Source organism: Schistocerca serialis, chromosome 8, assembly GCF_023864345.2.
Source record: "Schistocerca serialis cubense isolate TAMUIC-IGC-003099 chromosome 8, iqSchSeri2.2, whole genome shotgun sequence".
Lineage (NCBI taxonomy): Eukaryota > Metazoa > Arthropoda > Insecta > Orthoptera > Acrididae > Schistocerca > Schistocerca serialis.
Window position 1 is genome coordinate 442,224,972 of NC_064645.1, and position 24,693 is coordinate 442,249,664.

General features: G+C 39.3%; 1 protein-coding gene across 1 annotated transcript in view; it reads right to left on the reverse strand.

The window, feature by feature from the left end:
• LOC126416121 (vacuolar protein sorting-associated protein 51 homolog) overlaps nt 1-24,693 on the reverse strand; it is a 121,201-nt gene that overhangs the window by 48,020 nt on the left and 48,488 nt on the right. The window contains exons 7-8 of the mRNA XM_050083646.1: nt 11,176-11,294; nt 8,236-8,436 (exon numbers count right to left, since the gene is read on the reverse strand). Of these exons, the coding sequence (XP_049939603.1) occupies nt 8,236-8,436; nt 11,176-11,294 (320 nt within the window). The remainder of the gene's footprint in view (nt 1-8,235; nt 8,437-11,175; nt 11,295-24,693) is intronic.

Sequence of the window (24,693 nt, forward strand, 5' to 3'; positions counted from 1 at the left end):
CCTCGCCATCCTTCCCCAGATCCCTTCTCAGAACACCACCCTTTTAGCAGAAGAAATAATAGCCATACACAACCTCAAAACACATCCTGACCTAATCATCCTACCTGCAGGCAAAGGTTCTACCACTGTTGTTACAAATTGGAGTGACTATCTAGCAGAGGGCCTCCACCAATTATCTGACTCTTCCACCTACAAACTCTGCCAGAGTGATCCCATTCCAGCAGTCCAACAAAACCTCCAATACCTGCCTAAAGCCTCAGGTCCTTCCTGGAACCTTTCGTCTGAATCCATTTCCCTCCTTACCCTTATGACATCCCGCACACCTACCTTCTACATGCTCCCCAAAATTCATTCTGGACACCCCATTGTGCATGGTTATTGTGCCCCCACTGAAGGAATTTTGGCCATCACTGACTGACAGCTCCAACCAACTGCCTGTAATCTAGCCTGCATTTCGAAAGCTGTCATCCCTTTCAAACTTAAAAACCCTCCCACACAGCCTGGCCACCCGGGGACAGCATATCTGCAGTGACCAGAACTTTCTTGCTTAGTGTGCTGAGGGTCTCACCAAGGCCTTCACAGACTGGCACTATCCCCCAAATCTAGTCCACAAACAGATCTCCTGTACCATTTCCCCTCACATCCCCAATCCTCCCACAACCCCTAACAACAGGCCACAAATGAGCGCCCCCTTCATCACCCAGTACCACCTACATTGGAACAACTGAACCACATCCTTTGCCAGGACTTTGATTACCTATCATCATGCCCTGAAACGAGGGACATCCTACTTGAGATGTTTCCCACCCATCCTGAAGTGGTGTTCCATTGCCCACCCAAGCTCTACAACACCCTAGTCCATCCCTGTGCCATTCACAATTCCAACTCCTTGCTATGAGAATCATACCTCTGTGGAAGACCCACATGCAAGACCCACCCAGCACTTCCTATTCCAGTCATGTCAAAGGTTTATCCTATCCCATCACTGGATGGACCACCTGTGAAAGCAGTCATGTCATTGACCAGCTATGCTGTAATCATTGCACATCTTTTTATATTGGTGTGACTACTGACCAATTATGATGAACAGCGACTGCCAAACTGTGATCATGAACAAAGTAGACCACCCTGTTGCACAACGTGCAGCTGAGCATAGCATGCTTGATTTCAATGACTGCTTCACTATCTGAACCATTTGGATCCTCCCTTCCACCACCAGCTTTTCTCAACTGCACAGATGGGATTTATCCTTACAACACATTCTCCACTACTGTAATTATCCCAGCTTCAACTTATGGTGAATTACTGTCCCCACACCCTCCACCCAACAGTCCCACCCTCTCTGTCCTACCATCTCCTCCTCATTCTTGTCTCCCAGCCTCTTTGTATGCTACCCTCTGCCAACACACCTGCTCATCTTTCTGCATTCCTCTCCTTTTTTTCCCACCACCCAGCCTCACAACCTCCAGACACTGCACCTGTTGGCAGTCTAGTCCTTGCACACTCCACCAGGCACCGTTCCTCTCTCCCTCATGCATATACTACTATCCCTATCCCTTCCCTGCCCCCTCCAGACTCCTGCTTCCATCCCATGTGATAGTTGCATTGTGGCCTGAGGTGCAGGTGTTGGTGTTCACGTGTCCAGAAGGTGTGCTCACTTGTGTGTATGAATGGTGTGTGTTTCTCTGTTTGTATTTTGCTGATGAAGGCTATGACTGAAAGCACTGTTTAAGTGTCCTTTAATTTTGCCTGTCTGGTAAGTAGCAATCTATCTTTACCTACATTGTTGCTTCATAGTTTGCACATATTTGGAAAAAGTAATGTAAGGAAATAATGTTTCATTTTATTTGGCTGGTGGTGGGTATACCTACCATGCACCATATTATATAAATACAGGTGATACTAAAAGCAATTTTATTGCATTTTATAGAGAACACATAGTAGCTGGCAACAAATAAAATTCATTTACATCACTGAGGATGAGGGAGGAATATTACTTTTTGGCTGCATAAGGCCTTTCAGCAGATAAAAGATTAAGGAATAAATAAATACAGCGCTACCATTTGACAGACAATAGGTTATTTAGAAAAGACATTCTCCATGGGAACACATTCAGTTATATCTTCAAGTACAGTCTTGAAAAATGACATGATTATTTTACGAGTTGCATTTTTTGATGCAAAAATAGTGGTGATATTAATGGGAGATTGGTTATTTGGTTTGCATAGCCTCTTGCACAAGGGTACTTGTTGATTGTGACACTATTTACAGATAATAATATGTGATTCAAATAACTTTCTGTTGTTGAGTCAAATAAGCAAGTTGGGGAATCTCTAACATCTATCCCATGGGGGTAATTGGAGAAGACTGTTTCATGGAAGTACATCTGTGACATTAACATACTGTATCACCTGCTGCATTTCCAATCCATAAACCACAATCTTCTGAGAGTAGAAAGGGGGGGGGGGGGGAGGGGGTTGTCTATTGTGCTCAGAGATCATAACAGATAAAGTGCTGGCCACAAATGGTTGAATAGTTAACTTTCATCCATTAATGGAGATTTTCACTGCATATTGGCACTGTGTCTGCATGGATGCTATGAATACGTTGTTCATGTCTGACATTTCATTTATGGAAAGTAAACAGATGTTGCACAAAGTGAGAGGCTGAGAAAAGAATTATTCCAGTGAAATGAGTAGTAATAAAACTTCCTGTTAAGTATGTTAAGTAGCAGTTACTACTCAGCACTATGCTTTTTATTTTAAGAGAGAAATGATAATTGTTCTAAAGAGGCTCCTGAACATCACTTATTAACTGAACAAGTGGGGGGGGGGGGGGGGGTGTTTCTCGAGTTTGAATTTTTGACAACCTTAAGTTATCTGTCAGGAAATTGCCTCCTTTAGCCAAGTCTCAAATAATTTTCCCAGTTAGTTATTTCACAATTACAACTTCTTGGCACAGCTATGTGAAGTGGAGGGGGCAAGACTGTTGTCAAAGCAATCAGGATGGGATAACGATCTGACCTCACTGAGTCATTTGAAACAGTCGAGTTTGTCTGATAAGATGGAAGTACCATCATGGACAAAATGTTGTATAACAACACAGCATTTTGCTCTTCCATTAGCGAAAGAACAGCCTCACTGTTTCAATCTGTTTCCTCACAGCCCCATCATGTATCACGAGAATTCAGATAACCACAAACTAATCAAGGTGGTTGGATCTGGTGAAATTTCCTGCCATATGACTGATATGACTGATGTGGTGGCTGCAGTATAAATATAAACTGAAATTCCTGGTAGATTAAAACTATGTGCCAGAATGGGACTAAAACCTGGGTCCCAGGTTGACATCCCTGTCTGCCACTATTAATTAGCAGTAGTAGTAGTAGTAGTAGTAGTAGTAGCAGTAGTAGTAGTGGTAGTAGCTGATATGCTATAATTTCATGAATGAATAGGGCAGTGCCACCCTCCCCATCAAACCAGTCTTCTTGAATTATTTTATATCTCAGATTTAGGCTTGAAACACGTCTTTACAATCATCAACATTGATGGGATTGCCTGGAGAAGGCCTTCACCATCAGATCTGATTTATCATACATTCCACTGAAGGAATTAAGTCCCTTTCACAGACCTGAAATACAGAAGATTCAATCTCAAATGCTTAATATGGCATTTGGTTCCACTTGGTCTTCAGCAGCCACATATATCAATGCTAATACTCATACAAGGTTGCATATGTTGTCTGTCAGGTCTCGGGTGTTATTCTGACCAATAGTTGCTATTGCTTCACACTTGCTGTTCTGTAGAATCTGCCATCTTTTGAGAGACTGGTGAACACCGGTTTGGGACATTTTGAGACAATGTGAACAGTTACAGTCAATATAAATGTTGGTAATATCTTTGGCAACCATTGTATTGCTTTGGAAATACGTGGTGCTGTGGAGGTCTTCTCTATTGTAGTCAGTTCAAAACACCAGCTCATCGAGATTCCTAAAATGCACACCCGTCTACATCTGTGTCTACATCCATACTCTGCAAACCACTGTAAAATGAACAGCAGAAGCTATTTCACAATGTATCACTTATTAGGGGGGAGTCCTGTGCAATTTGAGTATGGGGTGTCTGTGCACACTGCAACTAGTCTAATCAAGTCTTCATGGTCCCTATGAGAGCCATACATAAGTAGATGATGTATATTTCTAGATTCCATGCCTACTACTGGTTCTTGAAACATGCAGAGCAGGTGCATGCAAACTACAGTAGTTGCAGTGATGAAATCTGTTGTTGACACCAGCTGTGCTGTATGCACCTGGGATTTAACTGCTGGTCATGATGGTCAGCATGGCCAAATAATGTTTATCTCTTGTAACTGATTTATTGTATGAATAATAATCCACTGTAGCTACCTTATTTACCTGATTATAAGATGAATTTTTTCCCATATTTGTCATTAAAAACACATGGAGTCATCTTATAATCACAGATTAAATTACTGCTGCTGAGGTCATCATTTTTACATTGTTTAACAGATTAATATAGGGGTCATCTTACATTTACATATGAAGTTTTGACTATTAAGATTTTGTAAAAACTTATTTTGTGTAGTTCCATAGGGTTGGGCTTAGCAAATGAGGCTTTCATGGGAATAGGCTTAAGATTTCCTGACACAAGCACTCGATGCAGTATCAACCTTGCTGGAACAATCACGTGACATTTCACTAGCGGTGCTAGTGTGAGGTGTAGTAGAGAAACTATGAAATAGCCACAACAGCAATCTAATGCTCTGCTTTAAAACTCACAATTTTGTGAAACAGAGGAGACAATAGCATTAAATTACATCAACACACAAACTTTTATTTTATTTGAACAAGTTTGCAATAAAAGTTTTCGAACATGTATGGGTACCATACACATACATTTATGCGGCTTTTGAGGTAAAGGTAACATTCATCTTGTCTTTCAAAAACCATTAATTGATTCTGAACCCAAGTCAATATTCTATTTGGTTATGAACAATTGTAATGATTAACCAAGTGAGTTGCAAACAACAAATTCGGTTGCTGTCCACATATTAAATTACTGGGGAAAAATGTCACCGGCTTTTAATCATCTTTAGAACAAGATGGTGACATTAAGATGAAATGAGAAAGAAAATTAATCCATAATTAAATATCAACAAATGAAATAAATCCATTAAACTGATGGCAATTGTCAATGCAACAATAAATTACAGCCGGAAGACACATTGTGAAGGTACCACGAAGAGACTTCACTCTATCACAGGAAGAGCAAAAGTTCGAGAATTGGACTGAACCTTGATTGCGATCTCTTATTTTTGTATTAGTTGCTGTTGTTACATATGACCTACACCCTAGAAGATATGGCCATCCATGTTTCACTGTTACTCAAGTACATCACTATGGAGGGTTGAAGGGGGACCTACGATCAGAGTGGAGAGGGAAGAGGTGAGTGGGCAGCAAATTTTGCAGTGCTGCAAATCATGGGAATCTGTTCTGCATGCTTTGACTTTTTCTGAATATGTGCCATGTTTAAACTACAGTTTGCCTGAACCAATTTGTACTTGGAATCAAATTGATTTTACAATTGGACAAATACTCAACAATAGCTCACATTTGCACAGAAAATGCCAAAAGTCTACATTGGGGCCAGTGGCATTATGACACGTTTTGTGCAGCAATGTTGTCAACGCTCAGTGTAGGATATGACAGGAATGACTGGGTTTTGTCAGATGCTGCTTCTACACAGCCAACGAAAGAGCGGCGGGCAGATGATATGGTCAGAAGCAAGAGACATTGTAACATTTTCACGTTAGTATTGAAGCAAAATCTGCTGTGTGTTCAGAGGGAAAGAAACAAGGTGGCTGTAATCTCAGGTCCCACCATAAGCACAACCTCAGACATTGCAACACATTCTTGTGGCAATGCAGATGTAAGGGTCTTAGCTGTCCCGTTAGGATGATGATGATGATGATGATGAATAAAAATAGTGATACCACAGACAACAGGCTAAGTGAACAAAAAAGGCAGTGAAGATAATTAATGAAATCAATTCCTTTTTGTTTATTTTATTTCTCCTTGTATTATCAAAAAGTAGACAGCGAATAAAAGCTGTAAGTTTAGAATACGCGTAATATTAACTTTTTAGGCAGATACCTTATTTCAATAAAAGTTTGCAATTTTGATTGGGTAGAATATGTTAAAAAATAAATTTTTCTCAAGGAGCCTCTTAAAAAAAAGGGGGAGGGGGTCATCTTATATTCAGGGTCATCTTGTACTCAGGTAAATATGGTACATCTTCTCATAATCAGATTTCTTTTAATAAGTTGAGTAATATTGGTTTTGTTACTTTCCACCAATTGCTCGGTAAATCATTTGATGCTGTCATCAGGCACACAGCAGTTTTTATTTTATTTATTTATTTTGTGGTTATGCTTTCATTGACATTTCAAATGACTCTCTAACTATGATGAGCAGCACTTTAATCTGCCAGGAAACCTTCCTCACTTTAGAGTTTGAAGTTAAGAGTACTAGATAACACATCCAATAAAGGAACAATGATGTCACTCAATAACTATGTGCAGGTTGTGAATCCTACCTGGTAGGAATTATTAAAACTTTATTTCATCCACTATGCATTTCATTGATCATGCTGTCATCATAAGGTAGGTTTCATTCTGTTTCATATATGTATTTTGCATTTATATCATGCACATGTGACATGCTTTTAACAGCCAGTGATCATATGAGAAGATTAAATGCAACTCTGCACTACTGGTGAGATATTAACATTACTTATAGTTTTGAAAAGTGTAACACACATTTCTACAGAACTGAAAAATATCTACTTCCTGCATATCAAAAGCGAAATAGTTACTGTAGTGATAAACACAGATGATGTACTATGACAGCATACAGTAAGTGTTTCACATCTGTTATACAGTACATAAGGATACTATTTTTGTAGAAATATACATAATAGACTTAAGTGCTGTAATTAAAACACGTACTCCATAACTAGTGGAGGATGACACCTAACCTTCTCATCTCATTTTATCACTGGCTGCCAAAACACATCATGCATGTGCAACAAATGTAATTGTAGATGCAAAAAAGAATCAAACTCTCTTGACACTAACATAATACGAGGGCGTTCTGAAAACTAATGCCTCCAAATTTTTTATTCTGTTCTCAAAATCGACTGAGGTATTAAACATCGTGCACATTACTCAGTCCACTTCCCCACTTTGCTGACAAGTTGCAACCCTCTGTCGCTAGAGGGCTCCAAATTGTAGAGTGTAACACAACAGTATATAATGAAACTATGTCCATACATGTGAGACAGCATGTTGTAATCGAGTTTCTGAAAGCACAAATTCAAAGAGTTTGTCAACACATGGAGCACCCTCTATTTTGGTATGACAATGTCAGACCACACACAAGCACTGCGACATCTGCAACAATCCAACGCCTTTGGTTCACTATTATCAATCGTTCTCCACACAGTCCTGACTTTGCCTCAGATTTTCACCTGTTTCACCAACTGAAGAACACTTTTACAGTCTTCACTGTGATAGTAAGGAACCAGGGCAAGCAGATGTGAGGTTGTGGCTCCATCAACCAAGTCAAACATCCTATGGAGACAGTATTAATAAACTGGTTTCTCTTTGGGAGATATGTGTTTGTCATCAAGGTGACTACAGTGAGAAGTAAATATGTGCACATGAAGCATAAAGATGTAGAATGTTAATAAAGTTCATTTTATTTAAGTTTTTTCACATAAAAAAATTTAGAGGTACTTCTTTAAGTTGTTTTAAAATTTTCAGACTTGAGTCCAGTTGTTTCCTGGTTAATTTGGGCACTGTACTAAGATTTTCTGACTCAGATTTTACAAATTTATGCAAATCAGAATTATTCTTTCCTTGTCCCACTATCTGATCATTATAATTGTTTTGCAACTAACTGAAAGATAAATTGCTTTCCTTGCTCATGGCAACAATAGGCAAAATGCATATGAACAGCCTGTCACTCTCCTTGTACATCTACTTTGCCACAGTACATCACATGAGATACGTCATGAGTGACATGCTGTAGACCGAATATCTTGGAGGCAGCCATAATAATGTGACTTGACAGTGGAAATAGAAGTTATGAAATAACTTAGAACACAATCTAATATTAATTAGGTAAATCTCAGATCTGAACTGAAAGAGACTAACCTGGCAAAGTCTGATTCTGCCAGAAGAGTATTAACAGCCTGAAGACGCCGATGGAAACGATCAAGTGCACGGACCAAAACCGCTGTATCGCCTGTATCTTGTTCTTGTTCCACTCTGTTACTCATGAGCTCAAAGTAGTTCTGCATGTTTTGGAGCACAAAGTTGTTCAGTTGAGTTGTTGCAACTGAATCTAAATCATCACTGGATCAAGTATTACACCATCAGTCTTGATATGATATCATTAAAAATATACTGACATTACAGGTGGAGAAAAGAATGGCTTACAGTTATCCTGGAGGAAACACACACAGTTCAGCTATACATACAATAGAAATACATATTGCACATCTTTTATCAACACCAACTAATTATCACTCATTTATTTGTTTAGGGCCCATTTTATTACATTCATGATATAGAACTTGTATTTTATTAGAGTATCTTAAGCATCACAGATCTTTATGATCAAAATTATACAGACAGTCAAGAATACTAAACTCGTTATTTCCAGGAAGGAACCAAATGTCAAAAATTGATATTTTATGTGGTTCATCTTGAATGTGCAATGAGAGAGGAGCATATATTTCTAAATGGCTTATGTTTCACAACAGACAAATACCTACTGCAGTAATACTGGTGATGCAACATTGAAAAAAAATACACAACAGTCCTTGATACATGAGACAGGGTGAAGTTTTGCTACTTTTCATGAAAGATGGTGCATTACTCATTACGGAAACTTGCAGACATATTTAATGTATGGTGCAGCAGAATGTAGTACCTGTAAAGCTAAACACAAGAGCAGAGAAACGTTTTGTAACAAATGTCACCTTACTTTGAAGGAATTTATTATCATACACAGAAACATCATAGAAATTGGTTTGATAAAGCTACAAAGAGCTCGCTCGTAAAAAATGTTTGCACAGTAGAATTTGAGGAGATGGAATTGAATCATGTGGAAGAAGACTCGTAAATGAACACTTGTCAATTTGTCTGTGAAATGCATACTGCAAAAAATACACTGTGGAGAATATGGTGTAGCAGCAATTATTCCCCTATAAATAAACAATATGTGCAAGCAATGAGACAGGTTTGTCAATGGATTATCTGATACAATATTACAGTGGCAAACTTACTACAGTTTGAACTATTTATGTAGAAATAGTCATGTCTGGAGTAATGAAAATCCATACATAACTCATATCAGATCACTAGCAGCAATTCTCTACAAACCTTGGGCTGAAATTATGCAAGATAGATGAACAGGTCCTTATTTTCTGGCATCCATTTCAGTGGTCCACATTACATGGTATTCATTTGAAATGCACTGCTGTAGTTGTTGGGAACTTTAGCTCTTATTCCTCACGAGAGGGTGTGGTTTCAATGCAACAGGTTGCTGTACAACTTCAGTATTAATATTCCTGAGCATCTCGATAACAGATAATTTCATCATTGGACTGGACTGGAATCTCTTCCCCCTTTGGAGTTACACAGAATCATTGACGTGTGAAAAATCAGAAAAAAATTGGAGAGAAACTAGTTGGTAGTGTTCCAAGTGCCTGTCACATTCTGTAACAAGATGAGACATATTTGAGAGGACAAACAAAATTTTATGCGCTGATGTAATGCTTGCACTGAGATTGCAGTTGCCACTTTGAACAGTTTCTTTGAACTCAAGTTGTTCATAACAACAAAAAATTTCCAGCCATTAGTTCCTAATGTTAAAGTACTCAGTACAGTATCCTGTACAAGCTATGTAATTATAGTCCTACATTTTGAGAACATCCCTTATACAACACTTAAAAATATTATGAAAAATAATGTCACACAAAGCATTAGCAAACATAAAATTAAAATTATTTTTCTTATTGCCTGCAAAGAACATTTGCTATGTATGAGTGAAGTTAATACACATGCACCAAAATAAGCTAGGATAGTACATTTAAAGTAATGCCATCAACTGTATACTCAGTTCAGTGTTTTGAGGAATGCCTAGACATTACTGCTACTTTGAATCTGTTACTCATTATGGTGCAATCTCCTGCGCAAATTCAGCATCTTCATATAAAAACCAACACACACTTCACACTTTTCATTTCTGCCACAACTACAGCATCTGCCACACACAGAATTTAAAGCTTCCAACACGATATTTAACACCGGAGTATATGGAGTTAAAAACAACAATAAAATAAAAGCCAGTAATAAATTTAACACGGAGCTTGGTTCCCTGAAAAGACTGGTCTTTACTCTTCTGGTGGAAAAATGTTGTTATTCTACTGACAAATTTGTAGACGACCGTTTCATAGTGCGAATAAGATAATTATTTATTTTATTTGTATACTGAAAACTAGTATGTATTTGTGTAGCTATATGTCAGAAATGGATTTAAAATAATGTAAATATTTTTATTTCTGTTAAAAAATGTTCTTATTGCAAATCTTGACATGTCTCCTACATATCAATCATATGATCTGAAAATTGTAAGTAACAAGATGAATAAATCACATTTCATGTTTCTCCATAATTTCTCCACTTAAGATACACAAGATCAATTATAACAAGATAATGTCCATTACTAAGTCAGAAAGGTGCACAGCAGAGGATGAAATATGGTAAAATATTTTATCTCCGTAACTATCTTGGTATTCAACATTGAACATAATATACAACAAAAAACAAAAATAAATATAACATTCTGTTGATGATGAAGCCATATTGAACAACCACAGAAGGAACTCACTCATAACCTTTTGCAAGGAAGTTTCTCAATATTCAATATAATCAATTCTGGGGATAGCAATTAATACCATCACCAGTCCTTAAAGTAACTTAAATGTAGTTGTTATATTTTCCTTTTTTATATGAAGATATTTGATTTACTTCTATAATATTCTGTAATAAGGTGCTATCATAATACTTAATCCTTTAGTATCGTACCTCTGGTTGGGATCCTGAGAGCGTGGTCTATTCAGGAACATATCATTATATGATGCAACAACAAGGCAAAGGTCACTGAGAAATCCTGAACTACCAGCATCAACAAATTCTATCATATCCTAAAACAAACAAATTCAAAGTGCATGAGAATAAAACATTTACATACACACATAACAGCATGCAACAGTAAGACATTAACAAATATTAAGGTAACTCATAAACATAATATTATGAGTAATATGAAAGATACTATTGTTATACAAGAAATCAGATCTCTAGTTCGTTTGTAGCAGCTCTCAATGGGCTCCAACCTTTTTTCATCATGATGTGATTTTTAAAATTACTGAAGACTAACAGGGAGTCTGCATTTCCTAATAGACAAAATATTTGCTAGCTGATATGACAAAGATAATTTTGAAGTTATAGTACTGACAAATATTTGACATTAATTTTTAAATTACAAACCAACGATATTAAATTTTCTTAAAAAGTTATTTATTCAAGCAATTACCAGTTATGGATGTGTCTTCCAACTTTACTATGGTTACATATCCTGTTATTACAAAGTGAATAAAAATCAGACATTTAGGTTTTGGCCAAAGCCTTCTTCAGAAAAGGAAACACACACACACACACACACACACACACACACACACACACACATTCATTCACACAAGCAAGAACATGTCATGTACACATGACTGCTAACTCCGTCAGCTTGGATTGGAATGTAACTGTCATGTTTAATGGAAGCAGCAATCAGGAGGGGGTGGGGAAGCGGAAGGAATAGCAGGGTGCACGACAGAGTACACAAACTAGAAGGACGTATAACAAGACTGCTAATAGATGCAGTGCTGCGAGGCTGCGAGGCATTGTGATGGGGAGGGGGTGGGGGCACGAAGGAGAAAAAGAAAAATGGGAGGAGCAGACAAGGGAAGAGGCAGGTAGGTGCATTGGTAAAGGCAGCACACAAAGAGGTTGACGGAATGTAAACTGGGAGAATATGTTGTAAAGATAGCTCCCATCTGCTCAGTTCAGGAAAGCTGGTGGTGGAGAGGACGATCCAGATGGTCTGGGTTGTGAAGCAGTCATTGATATCAAGCATATTATGTACAGCTGCCCCATGGCTACTTTGCTCTTGGCCACAGTTTGGCAGTGGCCGTTCATCCTGCTGGAGAGCTAGCTGATAGTCATGCCAATATAAACAGCCAATATAAAAAGGAGCATGGCTGGATAGTGGTATCAGCTAGGAGAGGCAGGAGGCAAAGCTGGGATTAGGTTGGATTTGGTTGGAGGGATTGACAACAAAAAAGTGTTTCCATTGCAGAGATAAGGGGAAGAAGAGTAGGTCTTTGACAAGTCCAACATGGTTACATCCATCAATTTCACCTGGGCCTCCACAACCCAGTGTCCCACCTTCCTGGACGTCGACCTCCTCCTCAATAATGGCTCCACCCTCAACTCTGTCCACATCAACACCATAAACGATCAACAGCACCTGCATTTTGACAACTGTCATCCTTTCAACACCAAAAACTCCTTTACATACAGTCTGGCCATCCATGGACAGCATTTCTACAATGCAAGAACTCTTTTGTCCAGTAAGCTGAGAGTCTCACTGCAGCCTTCATAGACAGGCACTATCCCTCTGAACTTAGTCTGTATACAGATCTCCTGTGTCATTTTTACTCGCATCCCCTCTCCTCCCACCTCCCCCAAGAACCAGCTACAAAGGAGTGCATCCTTTGTCACCAACCAACAAAACCATACCCTTCTTACGATTTTTATTACCTATCATCATACCCTGAAATGAGGGACATTCTATCCAAGATACTTCCCACACCTCAAAAAAATGGCTCTGAGCACTATGGGACTTAACTTCTGAGGTCATCAGTCCCCTAGAACTTAGAAGTACTTAAACCTAACTTAACCTAAGGACATCACACACATCCATGCCCAAGGCAGGATTCGAATCTGCGACCATAGCAGTCGCGCGGTTCCAGACGGTAGCGCCTAGAACCGCTCGGCCACTCCGGCCGGCTACTTCCCACTCATTAAGTGGTGTTCCATCAGCCACCCAACCTCCCCAACATCCTAGTCCATCCGTATGCCACTCCCAATCCCAACCCCTTGCCACAGGGATCATATCCCTGTGGAAGACCCAGGTGCAAGACCTGCCAAATCCACCCACTCAGAACTTCTTATACCAGCCCTGTCACAGGCTTATCATGCCCTATCAGAGCTTGGGTCATCTGTGAAAGCAGCCTTTTGTATACCAGCTCTGCTGCAATCACTGCACATCTTTCCCCTTCCCTGCTCCTCTCTTTTTCCTTTTCCACTCCCCCCGCCACACTCCACTTCCCTGCCCCACAGCCTTCTGATGCTGCACCTGTTAGCAGTACTGTCACACTTCTAGTCCCTGCATGCTAGGCAAGACGCCACTCTTCTCTTCTGCCACCCTTATCCTGCTACCCCTTCTCATTCCTCACTTTCTCTAGATTGCTGCTTCCGTTCAATCATAAAGTCGCATTTTGGTCCGAGCTGCTGGAGATGGCGATCATGTGTGCAGAGGTGTTCTTGCTTGAGTGAATGATTGTGCATGTGTTTCCTTTTTGGAAGAAGGCTTTGGCCAAAAGTTAAATATGTAACAGTCTTTTCATTGTGCCTATCTGCAACTCTGTGTGTCATCTTTATGGTGAGTAGGAATCCAGCATTTCCCTTATAGTGTTGATATTAAAACGGATTTTTACATTGTTTGATTTTGCCTAATGGCTGTTTTTCCATCCCACGACTCTGTGATGTTTCCTTTGTTACTATTCTTTGTCTTTCTGTGTTTATTCATCGCCTTCAAAACTGCATATGTTCTGACTTCTGAGTCACACTGTATCAATGATCTCATCCACACACAACACATGGCTATGTGACTGTGCAAATTGTTGATGCAGCATCTGATACCCAAATTCTTGCCACAAATAATTATAACTGTTCCTATTGATCCCACTTCCTCCCTCATCCTCGTGTATTTTCGCATTTTATTTACCAAACCATTCGGTGCCACACGAACTTGCGATCCTTGACCTAACTAATCGCCCTTCTCCCTCTCTTCCCTTATCACAACACACACAAACTACCATATCTCATCCACCCCCCCCCCCCTCCCATGTTTTTAATGTATTTGTGTGTATTTTAATGCAGTATCACACATTTTTGCATATTTTTACATACCAATGAGTGTTTTGGCAGTCTTTATGTATTTTTACATGTCTTTTCTGTTATGTAACTCCCCTCACAATCATCTAACACCTTCATTCGACAATTTTTGCATCGTTTCCATTTCCCCTACGCCATACCTGCCACAATATACCCCTCTCCATCCTTCTGCAACAGTTCAGAAAAGTATCCCTCCCCTTCTACAAAACACAATTCCACATCCTGTGTCTTAAATGCTACTTAAACCATGGAGTCCCTCCCAAAGGTCTAGCCATAAAATTTCCACAAAACTTCTCAGACCCACAGAAACTTGAGTCCTATCCAAAGGCCTCACCTGTAGCCCTAAACCCAAATTTAACCTTGTTGGACGTGTCAAATAACTACTCTCCTTCTATCGATCCCTACAATGGAAACACTTATTTGCCACCAGTCACTCCAAATAAATCCAAGCTAATCACAACAATGAATCCTGCCTCTCCCAGTTCCCACTACCATCCAAATGCAATTCTCCCCTCCCCTAACCAACTCCGGTCTACCTTCCAAGAATTCCTTACCTCCGACTTGGCCTCACCCTCCTTCCCCACATCCCTTCCTAAGAATACCAACCTTCCAGCAGAACAAAGAACAGCCAAACACAACCTCAAAATGAATCCTGACCTAATCATCCTACCTGCAGACAAAGGTTCTGCCACTGTCATTAGGAACCGTGTTCACTATTAGGCAGAAGGCCTCTACCAATTGTTTGACTCTTCCACCTATAAACTTTGTCAGATTGATCCCATCCCAGAAGACCAACATAACCTCCAATGCCTGCTTAACCTTAGGCCCTTCCCAGAAACTCTCCCCTGAACCCCTTTTGTTCCTCATACCTCTGACCCTCCACACACCCACCTTCTACATGCTCCCCAAAATTCACAGACCCAACTTTGCTGGTTATTGTGCCCCCACTGAAACAATTTCAGCTCTCACTGAGCAACACCGTCACACAAATGCACATAACCTAGCCTCCCACGTCAAAGACACAAGCCACTTCCTTCACCAACTCTCCGCCATCCCCACCCCTTTACCTCCTGGATACCTACTCATCACTGATGATGCCACCTCCCTATACAAGATGCTACTCAAAACATCTGAGAATTTCACAGTACCAGTCAAACCAGTAGCAGTAAGGCATTATGCCGCTAGATGTCTCAAGGTACATGTCTTAGTTAGTGAGGCATAAAGTTGCGTCATCTTTGGCACACGCACTTGTGAGTTGTTGTGGTGTATGCCAGCACTTCTGCAAATTGTGAAATGGATAACATTGAGGGGCAACAGATTTGCATCAAATTCTGTTTCAAGTTGAAGAAAACTGCAGCTGAAACCCACCGCATGCTGACAGAGGCGTTTGGTGAGAGAACACTGAGTCAAGCAAGAATATTTGAGTGACTGAAGCACTTTGAGGAAGGTCACGAATCTGTGGAGATGACAAACATTCTGGTCGACCATCAACATGCTCAACACTGGACATGATCATGAAACTGCATGACATGATCTATGAAGACAGAAGATAGAAAATTCACAATGTCTGTAACAGACTTGAGCTGTCATACAGTACATTATGGTACATGACAACTATTTCTAGCCAGTGAACTGAACATGAGATGAATTGCAACAAAGTTTGTCTCTTGTCTTGTCAGCATCAACTAACGAAACCTCAGGATTCAGACGTGCATTGAGCTGCACCAAAGAGTTTGAGAATGTCCCAAACTCTTATCCTGAGTCATAACAGGTGATGAATCTTGGGTCTAGGATTATGACTCTGAAACGAAGCAGCAATCATCATGATGGAAAACACCATCTTCTCCAAGATCTTCTGAAAAAAGCTCGTTAAGTTCACAGGAACACAAAGCCAATGCTGATCATTTTTTTTTATGACATTTGGAGAGGACTTTGTTCCACCTCATCAGCCTGTCAATGGGCAGTTTTAGTGCAAGGTTTTGAGATGACTGAGGGGAAATGTTTGCCACAAATTGTCAGAGTGGTGGAAAAAGGAAGACTGGTTGCTGCACCATGGCAATGCAGCCACACAGATCTCACTCACTCTGAAGAAATTCTTGGGCAAAAACAGCATTGGCAATAATCTCTCACCCTCCTTACTTGTCAGACCTAACCCCAAGCGACTTCTACCTGTTTCCAAAGATGAAAATCACATTTAAAGGCCAATGTTTTGAGTCAACTGAAGACACGAAAGTGGAATCACAATGGTGCTGGGGATGGTGGTCATGTGTATGGGGAGTGTTCTTGCTTGAGTGAATGAATGTGTGTGTGTGTTTCCTTTTTTGAAGGAGGCTCTAGGTACAAGCTAAATGTGGAACAGTCTTTTCATTGTGCCTGTCTGCAACTCAACATGTCATTTTTACAATGAGTAGCAGTCCATCATTTGCCTCATATTGTTTGAATAAGAATTAGTTATAAAAGGTACAATGAATGTTACAAACACATTTATTTAGGCTATCAAACTGCGTGAGCTGCTTCTTTCTTGTCTGCAACATATCCTGTAAATACAGGTACATCTTTCTTTTTCCCCAGCATGCCACTTGCAGGGCATGACAAATTTTATGATGTTTTCCATTTGTACTATGCCGGCATTGATTGCACTAATTAACATAACAAAACTCTTTGGTCAGTGGTTCAGCCATCTGCTGCAGGACTATCTCCACAGCAGTTTGATCTGAGCTCCTGCTAAATGCACATGTGTCTTTTCTTTGTATTGCTATGGACAATAAAGTTTATATATTTCCAGCTTTCTGTCTCATCATTCAACAGTAATCATCTTCACTTGCATCCTCTTCACAAGTGACAAACATCAACAACTACTAAGGATTATCCTGCATCCTTCATCTCATCTCTTATGCGACAACAATGGGACCATTTCACAACTGTAGTACAATGTAGTGACTTATACAGTGTCCAGTTTAGTGCTTCCATCAATAGGAACAACCTTCACTTATTGTAAAACATGAAAGTGACTTTTTTTGGGGCTGAGCCGATGACATCGACAATGACCTCCATATGCCTGAAGAATGTGTACAGACTACTGACCTTCTGGGTGACTTTGCTAATGAATACAGGAGAATGTCCAACAACTCTATCAATCAATGCCAAACCGAGTAACTGCTTGTATAAAGACCAGAGGTGGACTGACATTTTATTGACTTCCTCAATTTGTGAAGCTGTTTCTCTTGAATGAATCATCCAATTTTTCTGAAATTGTAATCAGTTGTTTGACTTTAAATGTACATCAGAACTAACAATTTCCATCCCATTTGAATACTTCCTTCAAGCTGTGTCTTTTGTTTATCTGTATTTATCATGATGGGATCAATACCATAAAATGTAATGTTTTGAACATACAACTGAGGTAACCTGAGAACCGCTTAATGCTTCATTTATTTACTTTACTTTGAGCCTTGAACCTTATCCACTTCCTGTATGGCATTTGATTGGCAGTGTCATTTATAGGTGTCCAGGAATTCAAAGGGGCAGTGCACATCTACAGCACTGTTGCCCTAACACCAATACTGATTCTTTCATAAATGTCTGGGTGTAGTTCATAAATATGATGACTAATGTCCTTATTGTCCCAATCTCTTTATCATGTAATAGTTCACTAGAACTTAAATTCAACTTTATTTGTGATTCGATCCACTGTGGTTGCCTCATCTGCTCACTGTCTCCTTTTATATTTAGTTCACCAAAAATTTCTCGGGTCATTTTTATTCTACCGTTTATTTCTTCTGCTATCCATCAAGTCATTGTCTCCAATGGCACTAAATATAAAAACTCAACTGTTTTACAATTTCACTGTTAATTTATACTAATTTATTTTTAATTACATTATTTTAGGCCAAATGTAATTGATTTTCAGATCTACATTCAAAAATGAACTATTAGATTCTATTCTGAGTTTGTTTTTAGTGTACCATTGCTGCATCAGCAAGATAACATTTATTGTTTTACCTCTACCTTTAACCCTCGACCTGTCATGTGGGGTTTTATTTATTTATTTATTTATTTATTGTTCTGTGGGACCAAATTAAGGAGAAGTCTCCATGGTCATGGAACGAGTCAATACATAAAATAATAACACGATAGTAGAAACAGATAAAATGAAATATAAGTAACATATTCAGGTGACAATTCGTAAGTTTACATAAAGAAAAGCAACAATGTAACACTGGAATTTGCTTAATTTTTCAGCTCTTCCAGGAATTCCTCGACAGAATTGAGGGAGTGAGCCATGAGGAAACTCTTCAGTTTAGACTTAAGTGTTTGGGCTACTGCTAAGATTTTTGAGTTCTTGTGGTAGCTTATTGAAAATGGATGCAGCAGAATACTGCACTCCTTTCTGCACAAGAGTCAAGGAAGTGCATTCCACATGCAGATTTGATTTCTGTCTAGTATTAACTGAGTGAAAGCTGCTAACTCTTGGGAATAAGCTAATATTGCTAACAACAAACGACATTAAAGAAAACATATACTGTGAGGGCAATGTCAGAATTCCCAGACTATTGAATAGGGGTCGACAAGACGTTCTCGAACTTACACCACACATAGCTCGAACAGCCCGTTTTTGAGCCAAAAATAACCTTTTTGAATCAGAAGAATTACCTCAAAAAATAATACCATATGACATAAGCGTATGAAAATATGCGAAGTAGACTACTTTTCGTGTTGAACTGTCACTTATTTCAGATACTGTTCTAATGGTAAATAAAGCAGCATTTAGTTTCTGAACAAGATCCTGAACATGGGCTTTCCACAACAGCTTACTATCTATCCGAACGCCTAGGAACTTGAACTGTTCTGTCTCGCTAATAATGTGCCCATTCTGTCTGATCAAAATATCGGTTCTTGTTGAATTGTGAGTTAGAAACTGTAAAAACTGAGTCTTACTGTGATTTAGCATCAAATTATTTTCCACAAGCCATGAACTTATTTCATGAACTACATTATTTGATACTGTTCCAATATTACACACAAGATCCTTCACTACCAAGCTGGTGTCATCAGCAAACAGAAATATTTTTGAATCACCTGTAATACTAGAAGGCATATCATTTATATAAATAAGAAACAGCGGTGGCCCCAGCACCGACCCTTGGGGAATGCCCCACTTAACAGTGCCCCATTGGGACTGAACATCACTGCCACTCTCAATATTGCAAAGAATTACCTTCTGCTTTCTGTTCTTAAAGTAAGAGGCGAACCAATTGTAAGCTACTCCCCTTACTCCATAATGGTCCAACTCCTGCAGTAATATTTTGTGGTCAACACTGTCAAAAGCCTTCATTAAATCAAAGACAACACCTAGCATTCGCAACCTTTTATTTAATCCATCCAAAACCTCACAGAGAAAAGATAATATAGCATTTTCAGTTGTTAAACCATTTCTAAAACCAACACTTGACAGCAAATTAAGTGAATTTAAATGCTCCAGTAACCTTGTATATACAACCCTCTCGATAACTTTAGCAAACAGCGATGGCATAGAAATAGGTCTATAATTGTCAACATTATCCCTGTCTCCCTTTTTATAAAGTGGCTTCACTACCGAGTACTTTAATTGGTCAGGAAACCGACCACTCCTAAAGGAAAAGTGTACTGAGCTAACATACATAGAACAATACTTCAGTATTCTTCTAGATACCCCGTCATATCCATGAGAGTTCTTGGTCTTTAGTGATTTAATTATTAGCTCAATCTCCCTCTTGTCAGTATCATGGAGGAGCATTTCAGGTAACAGTCTCGGAACACTTTTTTCTACGAGCGCTATATGATTCCCTGTTGGGACTAGGTTTCTATTTAGTTCACCTGCTATATTCAGAAAGTGATTATTAAATACAGTACATATATGCGACTTATCAGTAACATGGACATTCCCACTACACACTGATTCTATATCCTTGACCTGTCTCTGCAGACCATCCACTTCCTTTACGACTGACCATATGGTTTATTTAAAAACAAAGATGATGTGACTTACCATACGAAAGTGCTGGCAGGTCGATAGATACACAAACAAACACATAAATACACACAAAATTGAAGCTTTCGCAACCAATGGTTGCTTCGTCAGGAAAGAGGGAAGGAGAGGGAAAGATGAAAGGATGTGGGTTTTAAGGGAGAGGGTAAGAAGTCATTCCAATCCCGGGAGCGGAAAGACTTACCTCAGGGGGACAAAAGGACAGGTACACACTCGCGCACACACACACACATATCCATCCACACATACACAGACACAAGCAGACATTTGTAAAGGCTTTTTAACTGGAGATCTGGTGTGAAAAAAGGCGAAAAAGTGTTGGTTAAAGCTGGGCTGTGTTGATCCTGTGGTGAACTTGGGTTGGTAGACAACGATGTGCATAAAGGTTAGGTGGTTGTGTTGCCGCCAAAACACGTTAAAGGGATGGAGAAATTCACGAAAATTTCGAAAAAACTACGTGTAAATGTATTAAAAGGAGTGGTTTTGTGGTGGCAGATTATGAGAATGAGGCTAACAATTGTCTGACGAAGAAATAATGACGTTAAAACCTGTAGGAAGCGGCTAAAAATGATCAATGATGTGGGAAAAATGCAAATGGAAATACTGCGAAAGCTATCAGAACTAGCCGAAATGGTTGTTTAATAGGTGAAAGGAACTGTTTGTGAACTAGAAACGGTCGATTTTATAGCAGCGGTAGTGTTGAAAGCGGAAAAAAAAATTTTGGTTATGGTATGGAAGTGGATTACGTATTATTGAGTATATATAGGCGGGATAAAATTGTATAGTAGATTACGGTAAAAAGGAGAAGGTGAATACAAAGTGAACCTACTGGCAAAAACAGAAAGAGAAAATAAGATGACAGAAAAGATTTCGAAATGCAACAGTGACAATAACAAACGTAATTGTTGGGTTCAAATTAATAATATGAATATAATAGAGGGAAACATTCCACGCGGGAAAAATATATTTAAAAACAAAGATGATGTGACTTACCATACGAAAGCGCTGGCAGGTCGATAGATACACAAGCAAACACATACATACATACACATGAAATTGAAGCTTTCGCAACCAATGGTTGCTTCGTCAGGAAAGAGGGAAGGAGAGGGAAAGATGAAAGGATGTGGGATTTAAGGGAGAAGGTAAGGAGTCATTCCAATCCCGGGATTGGAAAGACTTACCTTAGGGGGGAAAAGGACAGGTATACACTCGCGCACACACACACATACCCATCCACACATACACAGACACAAGCAGACATCCGCTCCCGGGATTGGAATGACTCCTTACCCTCTCCCTTAAAACCCACATCCTTTCGTCTTTCCCTCTCCTTCCCTCTTTCCTGATGAAGCAACCACTGGTTGCGAAAGCTTGAATTTTGTGTGTATGTATGTGTTTGTTTGTGTATCTATCGACCTGCCAGCGCTTTCGTATGGCAAGTCACATCAACTTTGTTTTTAAATATATTTTACTCGCGTGGAATGTTTCCCTCTATTATATTCTGACCATATGGTTTTAATTTTATCCTGAGAGTTAGCTATTCTATCTGCATACCACATACTTTTTGCCTTCCTAACAACTTTTTTAAGCACCTTACAATACTGTTTGTAATGGGCTGCTGCATTCACATTTTGACTATTCCTAACGTTTTGATATAATTGCCACTTTGTTCTACAGGATATTCTTATCCCTCTAGTCAGCCACCCAGGCTGCCTGTTTGTGCTAGTACCCTGCTTTGAACGTTCTAACTGAAAGCAACTTTCAAAGAGCACGAGAAAAGTCTTGAGGAAAGCATTATATTTATCGTCTACTGTATCAGCACTATAAACATCTTGCCACTCTTGTTCCTTGATAAGGTTTACAAAGGTCTCTAAAGCAACTGGATCAGCTTTCCTAAAAAAGTTGATAACTATATTTAACATGTGTTGCAGCACGAAAATCTCTTAGTGTTAAAATTTGTGCATCATGATCTGAAAGGCCATTCACCTTTTTGCTAACAGAATGCCCTTCTAGTAATAAGGAATGAACAAAAATTTTGTCTATGGTTGTTCTACTGCTCCCTTGCACTCTCGTTGGAAGGAATACGGTTTGCATAAGATTATATGAATTAAGGAGGTCTACCAGCATCCTCTTCCTTGCACAATCACTTATACGATTAATATTGAAGTCACCACATATAACTAACTTTTTGTATTTTCTACAAAGTGAACCAAGAACCTCCTCTAGCTTTAGCAAAAATGTTGTGAAATCGGAGTCTGGGGATCTATAAATAACAACAGTTAGAAGTTTAGCTCCACTTAATTTAACCACACCTGCACAACATTCAAACACCTTTTCAGTGCAGTACTTTGAAACATCAATTGAATCAAATGGGATACCGTTTTTCACATACATGGCTACTCCCCCACACTGCAAAGAGCTCCTAGAAAAGCTGCCAGCAAACACCTGTATCCTGGTAAAGGAAGCCTCTGAATGATCTCCTTATTTAAGAAGTGTTCAGATATACCAATAGTTTCAGAGTCAACATCTATAAGCAGTTCACTAACTTTGTCTCTAATACCATGTATATTTTGATGAAATATACTAAATCCCTCATTAATCGGATACCTAAGCTTAGTGGAAAGTGGTTTCTTTGTTAGAGAGACTTCCCTTAAGCAGGAATACCTATCAGCTGACTTCAATCTAAAAGAGGTACAGCTCTAACACCCATTACTACAGGAATTTTCCCATGAGTGATCCCACCATCCCCACATATGCTGTCACCTATAAGCTTTGCCAACCTCCCCTTTCCATACCTGTTGAGGTGCAGGCCATGTCTAGTGAAACCCGTCCTGCTGATAGACTCCACTGACACCACTGAAATGTGACTCATGCCTTCTGTCATCAGCGCACCCCCTAGTCTCATGTTATTACACCTGACGGCTGTATTAAGATGAGGCCGATCGTGATGCTGAAACAGTTCCATGAAATGCACATTCGTGTTGCCAGTCTGAGTGGCTATCTTTTCCAGGTCACCATCTATGTCATACTCCCCATCCCTGTCTTCAGAAGCCTAGCTTCTACATAAATGGCAACTACGTACTTTTAAAATTTTTCCAGCTGTCTATTACTCTTGACAGCTTCCTAAAAGGGACAATATTTAACAACCGCACTGGCAACAATTAGTCTGTGTGTGTGTGCCATTTGGTGCAGATGTGTGTTTCTGCATGAGGTGTTGAGGGACCCCACGCGACGAATGGCATAAGTGAAATTCTAAAGGTTCCTTTATTTGTTTTTTTTGTGTGTTTCTTTTGTTACAGTGTTTATATTAATGATTCATTTTGTTGTAGAGCAGTTCAAATAAAATAAACATGGACAAACAACAGCGTGAATGAATTCTGAGATGGCTAGAAGAGGAAAACAACAAAATTATTGGTGGTGAAGAAGAGAATGTTGATTTTCCAGAGGAAGTTAGTGATCATGACACAGTATCAGAGCGAGACTGAAAAGATAACAATCCTCAAGAACATCTTCAACTGCTAGAATCCTCAAATAGTAACAAAGATGACATTTCATTATCAAATTTATAATCGCATAACTTCTATTCTGTCAAAGAAAGACAAAGAGACGGAACGTACACTGTTCTTTGAAAATGGAAAAAAACTCCCTAGCAACAGGCTGTTAGATGATGACTTCATCCCTACCAACGGGCTGTCAGAAGACAACTACATAATACTGTCACAGAACAACCAGGTCCCCAAGGCACAGCACGCGAGTTTAGTAACCCTTTAGAATCTTGGTTATTGTTTATTGACTTAGAAATGTTGCAGCACATGGTAGACTGCATAAATATAAAAATAACATCAATGTGGATAAATTATGACAGAGAATGAGACTGTGGGCTTACTGATTTGACTGAGTTGAAAGCTTTGTTTGGCGTCATGTACATAACAGGGTTACATAAGTCGTCACATACTTCAATTGATGACATTTGGATTACTGATGGAACTGGCCTTGATTTCTGTTGTGCTGTTATGTCTAAACAGCGATTTCAGTTTTTACTTAGAGCTCTTAGATTTGACGACATTCGCACAGGTGGAGGCGAAGTCTAACAGACAAGTTGGCACAAATGAGGCCGTTATACAATATCTTTGTCAACAAATGTGAGAAACACTATAGAAGCAATGAGTAAGTTACAGTGGATGAGATGCTAGAGAATTACAGAGGATCACGACGATTTCATCAATACATGCCCAGCAAATCTGTGAAATATGCATTAGAGATTTATGTTGGTGAACAGC